Source organism: Temnothorax nylanderi, unplaced genomic scaffold (genome assembly GCF_030848795.1).
Source record: "Temnothorax nylanderi isolate EJ_2023f unplaced genomic scaffold, tnyl_v1.0 TNYL_tig0002_pilon, whole genome shotgun sequence".
Lineage (NCBI taxonomy): Eukaryota > Metazoa > Arthropoda > Insecta > Hymenoptera > Formicidae > Temnothorax > Temnothorax nylanderi.
This window is the reverse complement of record NW_027249064.1, coordinates 2,150,761-2,169,960: the sequence shown is the minus strand read 5'-3', so window position 1 is coordinate 2,169,960 and position 19,200 is coordinate 2,150,761. Positions and strand designations below refer to the sequence as shown.

At 37.6% G+C, this 19,200-nt stretch overlaps 1 protein-coding gene and 2 long non-coding RNA genes across 4 annotated transcripts in view; 2 read left to right on the top strand and 1 right to left on the bottom strand.

Annotated features, from left to right (window-relative positions):
- LOC139768963 (uncharacterized) overlaps positions 1-19,200 on the bottom strand; it is a 510,605-nt gene that overhangs the window by 139,474 nt on the left and 351,931 nt on the right. The gene's annotated exons all lie outside the window — the stretch shown is intronic.
- Positions 1-19,200, top strand: part of LOC139767939 (uncharacterized) — a 92,910-nt gene that overhangs the window by 10,775 nt on the left and 62,935 nt on the right. The gene's annotated exons all lie outside the window — the stretch shown is intronic.
- Dpn (bHLH protein deadpan) lies at positions 12,961-18,929 on the top strand. 2 transcript variants are annotated; one of them, XM_071699253.1, is made up of 3 exons: positions 12,961-13,420; positions 13,605-13,697; positions 16,486-18,929. In XM_071699253.1, exons 1-3 carry the CDS (start codon positions 13,328-13,330, stop codon positions 17,689-17,691), a joined length of 1,392 nt encoding a protein of 463 aa, XP_071555354.1. In that variant the 5' UTR covers positions 12,961-13,327; the 3' UTR covers positions 17,692-18,929. The 2 variants fall into 2 exon arrangements, with proteins under 2 accessions (XP_071555354.1, XP_071555365.1); XM_071699264.1 differs by lacking the exon at positions 12,961-13,420 and having other exon boundaries at positions 16,494-18,929.

The window sequence follows — 19,200 nt, the reverse complement described above, 5'->3', positions numbered from 1 at the left end:
CGGCCGACGGCTCCGCGACGCAGAAATTGCAATTTGAATTAGCCACGAAAGCCGGAGCTAATGATTCCTAAAGAGCAAAACATGCCGGCGTACACGAGCCGACGATATTCGTGGCCTGGCAAGAAAGTCCCCCGCGACCTCGAGGACCGTGAAAAGAGCGGAGGTGAGGCTGGGAGGTTTGTTCTCACCGGATGCCGGCTACGAAAGGCGCGTTTCTTATCACGCTCCCGAGGAGCCTCGAGAGACCCCGAGAGGCTGGACCACAGGCAATGGGTGTGATCTCGTTAATGTACCGGAATCGTGTAACAAACGGGATAATTGCGATAATTGTAGTATATAATGCCGCTCAGAGTTATTACGTTGGCACTGGAAGTATGATCGCTGTATACGTTATAATTGAGTGCCGTTTACGAAAAAAGAACCGAACAGTTTCTCGTCAAAGTTACGAGGTAGCTTTCTAAAGTTTTCTGTAATACGTCAAGCAAATTTATGAGTAATTTATGGGTGTTCTTCTAACTGCTCCTCAAAGAGGGATTGGCAGTACTCTCGTCACCTTTTCAGAATTTTGGTATTCTCCGTCAAGACTTGTTCTTGTTCGTCGTGTATGGCTGATGTCTGCGGTTTGAAGTCTCGGGTTATTTGCTTGATTTTATTGAATAGAATCTTTGGTTTTATTTCTTTGGTAGTGGTCTTCAATTTCGCTGCATATTCCTTCTATATAGTTGTTCTTGTCTCTCTGGCACATCTTCCTGATTTTGATTCAGTCGGTATATAGTCGTTTTTTTCAGCAATACCTTTGTATACGGCAGTATACGCGTTTACAATACAATAGTAACACAATGTTTATTAACTAATTGTGCTTTATTCGATACATTTGACACATGAAATATTAAAATTGCATATTTAATCAGGTTTTTATCTTTCTTTTTCTATTTGTCTTATCATTATTATCCAAAAATCTTACACATTTTACTTTGTTCATTTATTTTATATCATTATATTCATATTTGGGACATATTTTAATGTGTTATCAGCTAATTTTTATCTCTTTTTATTTTTATTCTTTTTTTTATTTTCTTGTTTTATTATTATTGTTTTTCTTACATTAGATTTTATATTTTGTTTCGACTTTTTGTGGGTTGTTTATTCCATTCAAAAATATGTATATGTGGCCTATGTGGGCGTATGTGAATGTCTAGTGTATTTAGATTTGTAGGTTTGCAAGCCTAAATGACTATAAATCAATCATCCCCGTAGAAGCTACAATACAATATTTTTCTTTTATTAGTATAAGGTACAGTAAACCGCATAACGAACTACGTATTGCCCTCTACCGAAGTCTTCTCTAAGCTGTAGTAAGTTTCAACTGTGGGTATGGGAAGTTAACCATCGATAATATGATACGCGAATAAAATATTTATCTTCAAATGGTTAAATAAATATTTTATTAATAAATAATTTTCTATATTTAAAAACACATTTATTTCAAATCTTAAAATATACTGAGTGAGGTAGATGAGTAAAATATGGAAGCATATTAAATTATTTCTCAAACAATGTTTATTATACCATCCAGTTATACATTTCATGTTTCCATTATAATTATTCAGTTTTGTTTTTGTAAATGTCTTTTGTTTACGAAAAGTAAAAAATTTAATTGGTAATAAGAAGTTATACTTTTGAAATTACATATAATATTTATATATTAATTTATATAATTTAAGATTTATTATTTCAGGAAATTATAGAATTATAGTTAACAGCGATTACACAAGTACCAAATTTATAACGTCACTGATAGAACAATATATTTGTAAATTATAAAAATTAAATTTATACCATTAATCAATAATCGACGGTTGATAACATGATTGATGACAACCAATATCTAATTTATATAACATTATTTTATATTAGTTGTATTAATTTAATTATTTTTATAATATTTTTGTCATACATAGAAATAATTTATAAATTTCATGAACGTAATAAACGTTTTTTCAATGCGCGTTACTCGTAACAGCATCTGTCACGAATTAAATTATTTACCACGTGTGTCAGCGCCCCACCGGACGTTATTAATAGAAAATTATTGTCCACCTGAACAAACGTTTCATCACGAACGGAGACCGGATCTCGTCCTTTTTACAGACAAAACTTTCTCGATTGCCACCATTCTGCCAGGTGTTGAAGCATCCATGGGAATTACACTGATAACTCATCGCGCTTATTCTCACGATGGTGGTCCACTATGTGACAATATAAACAAACTATTAATTATTTTTTGTAAAATGCGATATAAATAATGATAAGAAAAAAGATCATTTGAATAATATTAATAATTTATTCAACATTTTCTAATAAATATATATTTTAATTTTTCTTCAACTTAAATAATAATAGTTATGATGGTTACGTTATTCAAAATTTTGCGATACGTATATACATAATATAGCTTCAGTCTTGCGACATGACTGCTCTCGCGCACAGTACTCGACGCAGGTTGCATCCCCCTTGGATAGGGGGCCCGGAGAGGACCGTCCCATTCTCGCGTACCCCTTTCCGGAGTGGCCGTCTTTTGCCTTGGCTCGCAAAAGTTCGTGCCCGCACGACGCTTACGAGCTTACGGCGAGGGATCACCTGGCGACGATTCCCACGTTTCTGCGATTCGCGTTCGGCTTCACCCTTTGCCTTATATTCCGTCGTGTCGGTGGATTCCGGGTGCCCATAATGGCGAGCACGCAAAGGGCGAGGGACAAAGAGAGAGAGGGGCCCGCGTAGAAGGAGCGAAAAAGATATGCGAAAAGAAAAGGAAACGAGCCGTGCCTCGTGCATCCATTATGGGGGTCTGACCGCTATGGCGATGCGCGTGGCTGACACACGAGGAACCCGCGTTCCCCGGCGGGATTCGACGTTTTATTAGGAAGGGAAGAAGAAAAGTGTTAAGTCAGACCGTGAGGCAGGTACGTATTTGCATAGAAAGGTTGAAACTTTGTGTCCTTGTTGACGCACCATAACTGTTTCCCTTTGAGAATCGTGGGAGGTTTCGTATAGTCTTCCTGTGGGAATATTTCACTTTGCGGTGCCGCGGTGTACAGTCTTCTCTTTTTCTCCTCCTTTTTCTTTCTTTTCAGACGGTGTGTAACCGCTCGCTGATCTTATTAGTAATAAAACTTCTTATTTTACAATACGAATTTAAATATATTATTAGAAAGAGGAAAAAATGGAGCAGTTATCGCGCGATTGCCATGGCCGTAATAATTTAATCCTTTTTTTACACGTCCAATCGCGTGTAGCGCGTCTTGATTCATCCGCGCACGAATCAATATTAAATTTAATACATAATATGTTCACGATTCCGTCGAAAAACCATTTAGCGGCTGATCTTTGGGAAACACGATCTGTTTAGTCTTCGATCAAGCAGAAAGAGCCCTCCGCCGCACGTTGATGGGATCGCAAGATTTCTTCTGGTTGTTTTAGTCGAACGCACAATAATCCCTACAGCATACAAGTTTGTTTTCATACTGTTCTCTTTACTGTCTTTATGCGTCGTGCGACTATTAGTGTGCGTGACAAGAGCAAGTCGTGCGTTTATAAATCACATGTCGTATCATCATCTTTTGGCTGGCACTTTTGAGAACAATTCGAGAGTAATTATCTTAATGAAATGATAGAAAAAATTAATTTCTTTTCCTTTTATCCTCTATTAACGTCTACAATCTCGCTGCAAAATATCGCAGTAGCATTATTGTTCGTTTCCCAAATATACGACTGTAATAGACATATCATCTTGTAAAGAACGTCATTCTTGATTAAGATCAGCTTTATCGAGCCCCAGCATCTTTGCCAAATATATCCGGACGCACGAAGGGACCGTCTCGCATTACATTCTCGCGCCGCGGTCTCGAGCGCACTTGAGAGTTCCGGACGCGCTATTACGCGAGCGAAACAATAGAGGAGGATCGGTAGGCCGGCCGGGTCATGTGGGGTCCAGTTTCGGTCGGCGCTCGTCGCGGAACATGGTTGTCATCGCTCGTGATGGTAACCGACGAGGTCGCGAGGAGCGGCAGGTTGCTGCAGCGCGGCGTCAGCAACGTTCCGGCTGCAGCGGTACGGATCCCGACATCGTAGCAGCAACAAGGCAGCAACCTTGCGGCGACGCTCCTCGCAGCTAGGCGCCCCGAGAGAGCTGGTGAGAACACACCGTGCCATGCGTTCCCACCATCGTCCTCGGGCTTCTTCGGCAACCTCTTCGGTACCGCTCGGCTCGGTGTGTACCCGATATCGGCTACCGTCAAGGGCCCTCTCTGCCACGGTGGGTCCCTCCTCCTCCCTCCCGCAGACCCCGCTTTGAGATGCCGGAACAGGTCCAAATGGTGTTAGTTGATTCTTCGCCCATGTATTCGACATGTCAATTTTTCCACAGATATTCTAATGAATTCGGATTAATGCACAATTTTTTATGTACGGAAAGATATCTCTAAGGCAGTAAATATTTCATCTCATTACGGTTAAATTTTTAAAATTATTACGTACGATATAAATAATTCTAAGGATTATCATAATTAATTCAAAGAAATTCTACCGCGTTTCAAATAAAGACGCTAAAAGGTTCTGAAAGGTACCAATTAATGTGGGGAATATCTATCGTTAAGAGATCGCTCGCTTTAGTCGCGATATCAGTTTAAGGACGATGTAAGTAGATAGGTCGGTAGATAGGATAGGGACACAAAAATTTTTCACCGCAGCGATCGATATGTTTCACTCGACTATCTTTCAGATATAGCTTCATGCAAATTTTTTGTGCTAGGCCATTGAATGCCGGCCTCCAGTAAAATTTGTCATTTCGAACGAGTTGGTTCTTGCATCTAAACCGGCTCGACTGAAATTGCGAATCACTGGTTACTTTGCTGTGAGAAATTCATACCTAGCTCGCAGCTTCGTGCTAGCTTCATGCATACATAAACAGAACGAAGAAAACGCAGATGGTCGCGTGGAAAAATCTTTTCCACCATCTAACTTTCCGGTCTTTTCGCGCTACGATCTCTTATTTGCCACGAATAGCTCTCAATTTAGAAAAGCGAATATCAAACATCGGAATATATTCTATGATAATGATAGATATCGAATAGATCGTGCAATAAAAATGATCTATTTTGAAATTGATGGATTACAAAGCTAATAAAGAAACGTTCATTACTCTTTTGTGATTTATGTTCTAATTCATAGCGGCAAACGAGACATATCCCGGAAGTGGTTGTTGATTCGAATCATTCAGATTGAATTATTTTCTCCATATGTTTAATTTTCTCCGTGAAAATTTGTATTCTTCTAAAATTTTTTTAGAAGAATAAATAACCAAATGTAATCTAATTTTAGTATTAGAAATACTAATCATAGACACCTCACAAATATAAAATAATCACTTTCCTCACAGCGAGTATTAATCTGCAAAAATACTTTTTCATAAAAGGAAAGTTCTACTTTCACAGTTTAACTCAATTTTTCATGTTAAATCAATAATGCGATGACGTGGTTCTCTTTTATTGAGCGAAAGAAGAAATGAATAGTACAAACACGTCGATAGTAAGTCCGCCGCATCTGCTGCCCGACGAACTCGTGCTGTTTGCAGGCTGGGGTGCAAACAATGCATCGGTCTTGCACGGATTGCACGGAGGAGAGAACCCCTCCTTATAAGATTTTTCGATTCTCTTATTGCCAGACACGCTGGCACGCGCCGAGCATCGCCTACCACCTGGATTATTGATTTCAAAATTGCAGCTGATGCAAAGACATTTTTTTTTACTAGTATGTCGTTAGTAATATCTGGGCAAAATTTTCAAGAATAGCTTCTATTATACGTTATACTCTTCAATAATTATTCTAAATATTAAATAATAGTAGGTACATATTGTTATTTAAAGGGTTTTACGAGTACAAAACAGAACAACAAACGTTTTACATATATTGTGGATATTGGTTTCTGCTAGTAGCTAGTTTTTAACTAGTAGTTAGCTTTCATTAGCCAGCCAGAAGTTCAATATACAAATTGAAATAGATAGGAATACCTATCTGATATGACGTTGATTAGTATATTAGATCCTTAAAACATATACTTAGGATACTTAGAATATCAATTTATCTTTATTTTTTATAATGCTAGAATAAAAGAAGCACATTGAAAGTCGAAATAGTCCTCGTTGTGTTGAATTAATCGTTAAAGTTCCTGCTTTGGAATTATAATTTTCCTTGACCGATAACTTTTTCGTATGCAAGACGATAGATATTCCCTTCGTACAATTGTATAGGGTCCCATCTTTCGTAACCTCCGTTAAAGGGACCGCAAGCCGGTGAGCAAAGGGGGAGCAAGGACAATACGTTGCGCAAAATGCTTTTCTTGCTTGGCTGCAGAAGGGGAAGCCTGGCACGCGACCAACGTCACCTGCCCGACCTACTGAAGTTCTTATATCGATTTTCTTGAGTGCAACTGCGGCGTCGTGCTTCTTGCGTCGGTCATCGGACCGAGACGTTTTAAAGTCATTATTTATGCGCGTCATATGGTACAAACGTTGAGATTCTTCGTTTCATGGGATTCACGGAGAATTCTATCAAGTGTTTTTCTTTATACAGCACTACTGTACCGTTACAGTCTTTCAAAAGTTAATAAAGCTCAGTTGGAGCATGTATTAAAATTATCTCTATTCTGAAATTCAGTTATATCTATCATTATTTAACAATTTTTAAAAACCACAGGATTCATCCATTATATTTTATAAAACAATGAAATTTTAAGAATTAAAGAGAATTTTTTAAAATTAATATTAAAAGTATATTTAATTGAAAAGGTGTGAAACAGATATAACATTTACAATTCGATGACGTGTAACGATACCGGAACGTCTGCGGTAGACGAACATACGTCGCACGATCGATCGTCTTTGATCGAGCGCTCGTGTGTCCGATCGAGGGGTTCGCGTTCATAGACACGCGAAGTCACACGATGGAATTTCACCTTGAAAATCGAGGGCTTCTTGATAGATGCCCGAAAAATTCCAGGTGTAAAAGACACCGGGTCCAAAAAGGGACGCGTGCCGTTTTCCCACGTGTCCCCCCCTTGTTACGTGCCGCGTGCAATTCTATCTCATTCTCTTCTTGCACAATTTCTCCCCTTCTCGTCTGCTCTCCCCTGTGATCTTAGCCGTCTCTCCACGTTTCCTCCCCTTAATTCCGACACCCCGCAGATGCCCTGCTTAAGATTTTGGGGCCCCCCTTCGTCGCACGACGTCACGCCAGATGACGTGTGCCTACTGTGACGTCACGAACATGTGCCGGGCTCTTGTGACGTAAGGAATCAGCAAGGTATAATGATCCTTTTTTTCGCGTATGCTGTTCTAGGTGAGACATTTGTACCTTGGGTCGTGGGATCCTGGACTCTGCGAGAGGGAAATACGAGCAGATGCTACGATTGCACACGTGGCTCGGTTTCATCAGATATACTGTCATTTCTTCGCTTCAATTTATTGCTTCGCATTAATATGAATAAATTAATATAAGTGCTGAAAGTTTTATCTCATTTTTCTGTTACATGAACAAGCAGTAGTTTGGACGACTGATATAAACTAATCAATTTAGATAGTTAACCTTAGGCGCATTAATTGCACAATAACGTATAACCGATTTTACGTTGAAGCTGTGACAGTTGATATAGTATGCAATTTGTTGCAATTAGCGAAATGTGACAAATGCAAATTTAGTCCGGTGCTCCCCGCTAGAAATATAATCTGTATAAAGCATCCAGAGAGAGTTCGTTATTTTTTTTACGAGCTGCTGCTTCGATCCCTTGCCCTCGAGTCTTTCAAGACTAGGTCAATGTTCTGAAAAGTGAAGGATACCGAGCAGCAGCTGTGAAAGTTGTCTTGTTATTGTTAAATTTCGGATTATGCAAAATATCCTGTGACGTTCCACAACGCAGCTTAAGTGGGACACGGATTTGCATCTGAAGACGAGATCTTGTCCTGAGTCAGATAATTAGAAAATTCTTTGTACGTCGATGTTCTTGCTGCAGAGAGCAATTTCTTTCACGAGTTATTGGCACACGTAACTTTACAAAAGTATTGTTCCACGACACATGTGCTTTTGCGAGAATTTTATTTTATTTCGTTACCGCGTGATTTCCAATAATTAACAAAAATTTCATAAAAACGTTGAATTAGACTTCTCAACCCCGCTTAAAATAATATAACGCAATCGGCCTGTGTCATCGCGTTGGGGTTCGTTTACTGCATGAGAAGCGAAGTTAACTCATCCAGGTGGTTTCGTGACGCTCACGACATGTGTCTGATTATTGTATTATCGTTATGGGAACGCTTTCATTCCGATATATACACCGGCAAAACGTTCCAATTATTTTTAAATTTCACGGGTCATGCGATGTAATCTTTTTAAACAATTTCCATTCATTTATATTTTATTGCGTTATTAAATAAATTTGAGAAACTGGAAAGAAACTTGTATAATATACTATAATCATATAGTATAACCGAAGGATTTAAAATTTATTTATTTATATTGAAGTATGTATTAAAATTGTAAATCTACTTTTGCGTCATTATTTATAAAAAAAAAACCGTTTTTAGCATTATACTCTTTTATTATTCAAATAATCTTTTTTCTTATCATTATTTATATCGCATTTTACAAAAAGTAATTAATAGTTTGTTTATATATTGTCATATAGTGGACCACCATCGTGAGAATAAAACAACATAAAGTTAAGATTTGCAGATAATTCATAATCGAGATATCATATTGCACGGTAAAAATTAAGATTTAAGAGAGTGAAATAAGCTATTATATAATATAAAATTTTAATTATTTTATATAAATTTTAACGACGAATTTTTCCTCATATACTTTCGCGAATTGATATAAAGATTATTCGGAATAAATCGGAGCGTTACCTGAACGAGCTTGCTATTGTAAAGTATTTTTCTTTACGTGTGTCTAGCACACGACTTGGTTCCCAGCAGTGGAACCCACTGACCCAATTCGCCTGAATAGAATATTTTTGATTCACGATTGGGATTTTTAAAACTATTGTGCCAAAGATGTTTGTGTTTTACTTTTTACCGTATATGAAGTTTTTTCAGTTATAGTTTCCTCTTTTATTTTCCTTTTTGTTGAAATCTGTTACTGATCCTTATGTTTCAATTATTTAAAATTTAAAACATGCCATTGAAAAAAATATTTAGAAAACAATGTAAAAGCAAAATTAAAATTTCATTTATTTAAAGAGCTAGCATTTTTCTCTAGATATCCCCACTTATAATAATTTGAAATTATCTTATATTCATTATTCTATATGATTGGAATGTAAACATTAGTAAGAAAAAATTTATTACAGGATTATTTGTCCAAATGTCACCCTTTTGGAAGAAACAAATGGTGAAACATTATAAGTGACGCCACCGCGCACCGGCGAGTTTTTTTCATTGAATCCCACGCAAACGAGTTATATTTTCCTGCATTTACAACTGCGTTTCCCGGGAACGACAATCCAGATGTCGTCCTATCGACCCCACGCATGTATTTTTTTAGCCGGCTTGCATGCCTCGACACCGATATAATAGGGTTGGATACGTATTATATTAATGTTCACATACGGATTTTAGTTCTTGTGAAAGCTTATGACGCTCTCTTTCCGGTAATTAGATGGTTTTTTTTCGATTAATATATTACACGAAGAACATGTTCAACGTGAGACTCGCACAGAAACTAAAAAGAGGATTCTCTTAAACTTAAAAAGCTTCCACTTACCGCGAGCGGAAGTGATGATTTCGAAACTTAGGGGTAACGTTTCCTTCCTGCACGATCTCATGACTGCGTGGGTGCGAGCTGCAGGTGCATCCCAAGATCGAACCTCAAAAGCAGCGGGGACCGGGGGATGGGCGTTCCAAATTTAAGACGTGACGCGCCTTCTCGATCCTTCTTGAGAAGTTTGTGGTCAAGCCAAGTACTCTGGGGCTCTCAGCCTCCCGAGGTTAATGAGAAGGTCGCGACATCTGACCGAACGCCTTCCGTTATGACAGCTAGGCTGGAATATTTATGGGAAATTATGGATCATGGGAAAAAGAAAGGATCTCGTGCAAATGGATGTAACAAAGCGTTTGCTCACCCAATATTTATTAAACCACATAATTATTTGCTTTGCAATGCAAACATTTTTGCAGATAAATTGGCTAATTGTTATTTTATAATCCTCTTTTTAATATATCTTTTATGATAAATCGTTTTATAATACTCGATGCTAAATAAAAAACATAAATAATAAATTAAGTAAAAAAAATTTATATATATTTGCTAATATACTTTGTATTTAAAAATGTATTTAAAAAGAATCTAAGCATTGTATTGTAAATCATAAGTCGCTTATAGACAGCCATAACTAAAGGATGTAAAAAAAAGAAAACAGGACCCAAGGTTGGAACAATCTCTTTAAAGCCATTTATACCTATTCAAAAAATCCTAAAGATGAACGGCTTAGAAGAATTTCGCTGTTCGATATTAGTCCGTTTCGTAACTCAGACGCAATAATATATCAATCTCAAGGATAACGTTGCAATTAACTCAACATACTATGCTCTTCAGTGGTTACTACAAATAAAGACATGAAATGCGTCATCACAAAAGGGCCTATCCTTTTTTCCGGTATGTAACAGAAATTTGACCTCGGTTCAAGTGATGAGATTAATATTTATTGTGTTTTCTCTTTTTTTTCTTTTTCTTTAAATGTGACAATATTACTTTTTAATTTCCGATACATCCATGACGTATAAATTAATAATATTTAAATATTATTTTCATATCAAATTAGTATGGATATTTTAATTCATGATGAGCAAAGTATTGTGTTTTGAAATTCTTTGTATTTTCAAATCGCAGCTGCTTGTCAATTGATCGTTATCAGATTAACACAACACTTATATCAAACACGAAAGGGTTTATTTGTCGTAAACATTGAAAATCCTTTGTTAAATATCTGGACACCGATACTTAAAGTGCATGAACGTGAAAAAAAATTTCGACTATAGATCGGTTGCATTTATCTCGTCATCTCGTCACGTTTCGCACAAGGATCTGATTTTTAAACGTTTAATAACTCAGTCATAGCTAAAGAGCTCTCATTGCTCACAATCAGCATCCTGAATGTGAAACGCACAGCTGCTTCTCTGTAAATGGGGTAATTTATCGTAGCTAAATCTCCCGCGCGTTTATTCACGATATATCGCGAACCACTAACAGAACCACAGATGATTTTTTCGCGTGTAATATTTGCCTGTAGCGTGCATGGCTATTTCGTTCTTTCTGAAATATGTATATTATCTTCTATAACGATAGCAATAAACGTCTTCTACATTAAAAAAAAAAATGGTACGCATAAAATTAACTTGCGTATAATTTTGATAATAAGGGTGTAGATTGCAAACTGAATTAAGTGTGATATAACTGTTAATGTCATGTCGATGTAGTAGTGTAATAAAATAGCTGCTAAATCTTACTTTGTCTATTTTGTCTCTACGGCAATAAATGTGTCTGCACCCTATATGAAATATATTCTAAGAGGTTGACGTAACATGTAGTTGAGATACAATGGCGAAATAAATCAATAATTTAGGAGGGCCTTCAGGGACTCGAAATGCCGGAAGAAACCGTGCTGAAGGCACCAACCAAAAATTTTTCGGTATAACCATTTTAAACCATAAAGATTTATTGCTATAGTCATTGTCTTGTTGAATGAACTATAACTGATTTTAACAACAAAGCGAATATTGTCTTACGTTTACGCTTGTTCAATTAAATTATATTTTTACTATGTGTCTGTCTGCATGTCGTTTCAAAAATGCATTCCTATATCGCTTCCTGCATTTTTATATCTTCATCAGTGTTTTCACTTTTCTAGTAACAAAAATTTCAACATCAATTATCTATCTCGTAACCCGAAAGTAACTTCGTTATTTTTAATTCGTAATTTTATGGAGAGATATATGCGAATTAAGTTTTTTCCTCTAAAATGTGTGCAAAAAAAGAGAAAAATAGAGCCATATTGCACGTTTTATTATACATCCACATTTTACAAATAGCGAGCACGTCAGAACATGTCATTGCGTTAACAGCGACAGCTTTGTACAGATAAATAACAGCACATTTTAAAACAATTCCCACGTGAGAGGCCCTGCATTCGCTCTCGTATGCACCCGTGTAAACCGTGCATCGGATCGCGTTGCGCACGCCAGCCACACTTATGACGCGCGCATACGCACGCACATACACATGTCGGCACGCAATGTTTGCCCTTCTCTGTCAGATGATCCTCTATTGCACGCCTTTGTGCTTTACCGCTGCTACAGTCGATGCGCGCTAACAATCTGTCCTTTTTCATTGATATCGCGTCGTCCGCGTCGTGACAAAAATTGATCGAACCGCTCGTAACATTTTACCATTAGAAAATTGTATATGTCATTATTACAATGTGAATAAGGAAACATTCATAGCGCATCTCTTCTGAACAATAAATAATGAAGACGGAAAATAAGAGAATTATGCATATTTATAATTTTTTTTAGTTCATAAAAGATTATAGAACATTTTTGTAAGAGGCTAAAGTACTTATAAAGGATATAATTATACCAATTGAAAATAAATTAAATATATCGCCTGCCTGGTTGCAAATTGCCCAAACCACTTCCGATATTATCTTCACAGGATGTAGCCCAAATTAAATAAGCGACTACGTTGCACGAGGTATATCCTGCAGACGGCGTGAATTCCCACACATCAACAGGTCTCAGGAGGGCCGAGGACCTCCCCACCTTTAGGGTACCCAATATCCCACTCCGGAACGCACTTTTCCCCACTCTATACGGGTGGTACATCGGCATGCGGTCTTCGAAATCGAAAACAGTTACCCTCAATGCCCCAAGCGGGACGTCCATCGGAAGGATGGACTTCCCTACACATCACTTTAGAACTTCGGAGTCACACGTTAACACAAGACCGACGATCTGACCGGACGAAAGTTGTTGTTGTTTTTTTTTTCAAACTCAACGGTCTCTATTTTAGTGAAAATAATTCTCGCACTCGCATGCTTGAGAAACGCTTGGCTGTTAAACAAAGTTTCAGTGTTCTTTAGTGCGAACGTTCAACTTTGACTTATCACATTGTGAGTGTACGCAGCCTATCAATCGGAGTAATTCTCCAGGATTAATTTAATAATTAACTGCAATAAGTGCATCCGCACGGAAGTTATGATGGTCAAGAACTCTGCTTAATGGTGGATTACTGTAACTACAAAATGTTGGGCAGCGAGGAGGAACTCGAGCCTCAAACACATTCGGGAATGACGAAAGCGGAACTGAGGAGGGTAATTACAGTTTTTATAATCAGATGAAATCATTCTATCATTGCACAGAAAATCTTCATACTAAAAATTAATATAATTGATATATCTATTCTATTTAAAATGGAGAGAAGTAATATGGTACGACGATTTAAAGAAATATTTACCATTGTGAATAAGTGAATAAATCTTAATTCGATTATTTCAGAGCAACAAACCGATTATGGAAAAACGTCGACGCGCACGAATTAATCAGTATCTCGATGAGCTGAAGAATTTCATACTCGTTAGTGAAAAAGACGTAAGTCTAAATATTTAATTTCTTTTTAAATTTCGATATAAAGATTATTACTTTTTGTGTCTTTTAATATTTTACACGCGCTTAAATTATTCGACCGAACAGTAAGATTCACGATAAACAACGACATCAGCAAAACGCTCAAATGATAGCACGAGATTGCATGCCAGTCAGTGCACGCATAATTTTTGTTTGTCCTCGTGAGATCCACATGGTGCCGTGTTAAAACATGTCGTAGAAAAACGTGACTTCTGCGCTGTTTATCTAGAGACGTGATCCGCTTTATGAGAGATAACATAAAAAATGTGCTACTTCTGATCGCGCTCTGAAGGACACTTAAGAAACACAGCATTTTTGCACGTTATTTACAGTTATTGTTTTGAGTGTTATTATCGTAAATACCTTCCTCGAATTTGTGGTCACATGCTCAAATTAATTCCAATTTTATCCAAGGTAGAAAAATTTAATTTTTTATTATTAAATATTGTCGTATTATAAATTGTATAAAATGTTCAATATTACATTTTTTTTAAAGCCAAAAATGTAATTATATATTTCTGTCAATCTAATATTTAAAAAATATAATTTTTGTTACGGTAATATAAAACTCCGAAATGTATACGACTGACTGATCATTATGTCGGTGGCGGAAGTTGTCATAACGGATGTATATTGAATGTATTTGATCAGGTTGTCCACTGTGTGGACCCCTTTTTCCCTCGGCATCCTCTGCGACAGGATCCGTTTTAGACTGGAGGATTGGACGAAAGGAAGTGGGGGGTAGGTTTTGTTTTAGTATAGTATTTTAGATGTCTCCGCGTGGGAAACAGATGGAACAGGATCCTCATACATCCGTGTAATCTCTGTTCTACAGATTTTACAATGGCATTCGAGTCGGTCAAAAGAAAAGGCAAAGAAACCTCTAAAGAAACCTCCTATTACTGCGCCTATTTCTTAAATACTGTTGAGTCAGTCGGTAGCGATTTGAAATGTAGCATAATGTTTGATATCCGATTTTTAAATATGTTTAAAAATGTTGCAAGTAAAGCATAAAGCGAAAGAAGAAGATTATAAAATAAATAAATTTTGGAACTATGAAGTAAATGAACGAATTGATTGTCGATTGGTTAAGATCTTACTTTTCTTACGGATCAAAGATCCTTTGCCGCGTAATACAATCCGTTGAGGTTGATTTCTCAAACAGGGATGTATAACGAGACAAGACGCTCTCACCATTCTTTCTCTCCACTCTCGTCCAGATGACTTCCGCTACCTGCTCGCTCCAGTGTGTCCGTCCCGTTCGTCCGAAACGCCCCCCGCGTGTTCGTGGGAACCTCGAAATAATTATTACGAAGAAAAAGAATCTCATCTCAGGTTGCAGCCTCTTTTGTTGACCGTATCATCTTTAAGGATCCAGCTCCGCGACGACGGTGCGGATCAGCGAAAAAAAAGGGGGAGATGCGCAACGCCTCTGCTTTCTTTTTTTTTTTTGTCAGGCCTTTAACAGGTGCCAGTTCTTCGCTCTTGAGTTTGGGGTGTCAAATTCACTCGCGGGAAAATCGATATCGGCGATGTTTCTCTCATCCCACGCAATATTATCCCTGTTACATTTTTGCAAGTAATTTATTTTCGTGTTACACGGCTGGTTTTACGCGTTTGGTTTTATTGCATTCCTTAAAGTCAAAGTGTTATTCTGCCAAGTCACAAGACGATTCTATGTACAAATGATCCTCTGCCGACTCCCACGCTCATTCTTTAGGTGATCGCAAATTTACCATAAAAATGCGAACATCAGGATGATCCGACAGGATAAGGTTCAAAGAATTGAGAGGATACAATGGACCCTTGAAAAAGAGGGCCGTGCTACTATTGAGGTATTGGTGGTTAAAGGGCTGATGGGAATTTATACGGCATAAGCTCGATTCGGGGAAGGTCACGTTCATCAGGATATCTGAAAAACCGCTCTGTGATGTTTTCGAGAGTTGAATCGTTTCCCACGATTGAATTAATCGCTTATAAGTAGCAAGTTATTTAAAAGTAACTCTATTCAGCAATATTTATACTAGTAATTTAATTTATAAATTAAAATAATAAATTAATACATATATATAATATACATATATACAATTTTTTTTCGCTTATCGATAAATTATCGATAGATTATTTCGTAATAGTATGTTGGCGAGAGGTAAACATCCCCGAGCAATTCACGCGTGACTTGGATAAAACGAGTTAATGATCTATTGCACATGCAGTTTAAGAAAAAAATCTAGGAGAATGTGAGAGAGAGCTAAAGCGTCCTTAAACGCCCTTAGGCTGACTACGAAATAGGATACATTAGCTACCGTAGTTGCCAGTCTGTTATTACGGTAGCAGTTCACATCAAGTCAATTATATGGGCGTGTCGCGTCATCGTACATTTCTTCAATAGAGGATCGATGTCCGGTCGAAGATCCTTCTGACAAGAAGCCAATTCCCCGGGCGAATCATAGTTACTGTGCTTCGAATAAGAAGAAATCCCATTTTTTGTGGGCCCTTTTACCGTGTATCTGGTGCTTTACCTTTACCGCCAGCTAACTTCTGTGGATAACGCAGAGTTCTTTCAATACCGATGCACGTTATGCTTTCTAACTTCTCGACTGGAAGGTCATTTAGGTTATTTCAAGGTCATTTCTTTCTTATCTAATCGTGCTCGATGGATAATATGCAATTCTCTTTTATACATTTTATGAATCATTATGAATTTTTATCCATTATTCATATATACTTTTACCATTTTTGCTTCTTACAGCCAACTAGGCATTCAAAACTCGAGAAGGCCGATATCCTCGAAATGACGGTGAAGCATATACAAACGATGCAGCGGCAGCAATTGAGTACGGCCGTCGCCAACGATCCGGTGGTGCTAACGAAATTCCGTTCCGGATTTTCTGAATGTGCTACCGAAGTATCGCGATACATCACCCGCCTCGAGAACGTCGACCCCGCCATCAAGCAACGATTGGTATCACACTTGAACAACTGCGTGAGCCATCTCCAGCAAATGGCGCCATTCTACAGCCAGTACGTGCCCTACATGCCGGAACGCCTCTACCCGGAGGTAAAGGTCGGTTTCCAGAGCGATTTCCAGAATGGGGATGAGAATAACAACGGTAGCGCGAGAATACAGATACCGAACGGAGTTCAATTGATTCCGAGTCGACTGCCGACGGGCGAATTGGCATTCTTGGTGCCGCAATCCGCCGGCATCTCCGCGAATTTTCCCTTCTTCCCACCAGCTACGGAGTCATCTACAAGAATCGGTCAATCGTCGGCTTTTACCGCGGTTCACCGGCCGCACACTCCGCTGCTAAGCCCTTCGACCTCTACGTCGAGTTACGGCGATGAGAGTCATCATTCGGAACATCCACAGGCGACGACGCCTAACCATCATCAGCCGCAACATCGATTCAAATTACCCGAGCAGAGCCCTGCGTCCTCAAAGAGCTTCTCGTCCTCGCCAGAAACCCAGAAACCGCAAATTAGCTCGACTAGCGACCGAAAGTCACCCACAGCGGCATTCTTGGAATCTAAGGCCGTGGACAATAATGTTGTACCTAAAAAAGACGTCGCAGAAAGTTTGGACAATGTCAATCATACGAATGGCACTGTGACGCACGGTTTGCGACAACCGCTTTCCGTGATTACAGACAAGACTTACAATCGCGCCTCGAATGGCTTGCTACTCAAGAGAGACGGTCTCAGGAAACGTCATTCCGACGGGCTTTTGGCGATCTCAGATAAGAGACCGAGATATCAAGAACCCACTAGTTCGACCTCCTCGATGAATAATACCGACGTGCTTAAGAGCACAAATGAGCAATCTCCCGCAATTTCTGTCCAAGATTTGCCAGGAAGTCAGAATTGCCAGACTCCGCGAAACTGCAATTCAAATTCCGATAAATTCCCAACGAGTCCAGCGGGTTCTTTTAATGGCGATATGTGGAGACCTTGGTGATCATTATTAGCTAAATGTAAAAGATAAAAAAAATTAAAAAGATTAAAAAGATAAATTAAAAAGGCTAAAAATTACAAAATTGAACAAATATTTAGTATAAAAAAGCAAATTAGATGCTTTTCGATTTCTAATTGTAAACTTTTAAATCAAAATTGATTGGCGAGAGTGTGCCATGAAAATATTACTTTACATATCTTGTCATTTGCTAATGGTTTGCATAAATCATGAATAATTAGGAAAGCAGAATTTTTGCGTGATGTATATTGTGTATTTCTCTTGTTAGACATCGTATTTTAAATTCTAGTAGATACGTTAAAGAATAGTTTCACACTGAGAGAAAAATCCAGGTTATTCGAAAATTAACAAACGGACAATCCGACATTTTTTTAAAAAGCCGATCAATTATCAATGATATCCGGCTATCTTGATTGGACATTATTCTAATCTTGATCGGGTTTTCATAATTCGTTAATTTTTGAACGACCTGGATTTTTCTCAGTGAATTTAAACAAGCTCATTATCGATAATAAGGCGGTTTCGTGCCAAAGCGTGAAATTGATTATATATTTTCTAAGCAAGATTGTTAATGTACTTGATGCATCGTTATGCTGCATCTTCGCCATTTCATAAAGACTCGTAAGCTTTAAATAGATTAAACAATATTTCGTTAAGTCTGTCGCAACGCGTAATATGTGAATAGCTCTGTAAATATTTCCTCATTCTTATTTAAATAATTAAACCCACGTTTAATCATAAATTATAATTTTACGTTAATCAATATTATATGACTGATGATTATATTTCAGTGATCTACGATTTTTAATGATGGTCAGTATTGTTAATTAACACGTTCACTGCCACATGACGTACTCCGCAAAAAAAAATTAAAAGCTACATGCATAATTTAAAAATTATGCATGTAGCTTTTAATTTTTTATAAATTTTTGTTATTAAGTCAGTTCTCTATCCATGATATGTAAAATTTTCTAATATTTTTTATAATTTTCTATTGTTAATTACATTTTATTCGTATATTAACGCGACGTATTTGAAAATCATAGCAGCGGCTATCATTCATGGCATTCAACGTGTTAAATGGGGTGTTTGTGATAAAAAAAAATGTAACGTTGAAATACAATCTTTGAGAAAGATACGATGTTTATTACTTATTTTTTATTATTCTAGTATAAATGATACATTCATCGACAAAATAAATAAATTTACAGAATGCAAACCAATCTCATTGTAAGTGTTACAATTCTATCTCGCAAAAAAAGCTGCTCCTACATATTCTACCAATATTCCACGATCTACCATATTCCACGATCTCGTAAAAGCACGGAAATTTTCCTCGTTGAGAGAGCCATCGGAGGCGCTTTACCCTTTTAAGGAGCGTTAAACGCGCTCCGATTCATAAACTGGAACTTATTCTTTCCTTTTTTGCCGATAAAGGAGCAAAAAGCTGTGGAGAATGAGAATTTCAACCACCTGTTACACCGCAAAACCACC

Coding starts and splice junctions, on each gene's coding strand:
- Dpn (XM_071699253.1), top strand. CDS start 13,328: ATGGTGGATTACTGTAACTACAAAATGTTGGGCAGCGAGGAGGAACTC. Junction 13,421..13,604: donor CGAAAGCGGAACTGAGGAGG/GTAATTACAGTT, acceptor CGATTATTTCAG/AGCAACAAACCGATTATGGA. Junction 13,698..16,485: donor TACTCGTTAGTGAAAAAGAC/GTAAGTCTAAAT, acceptor TGCTTCTTACAG/CCAACTAGGCATTCAAAACT.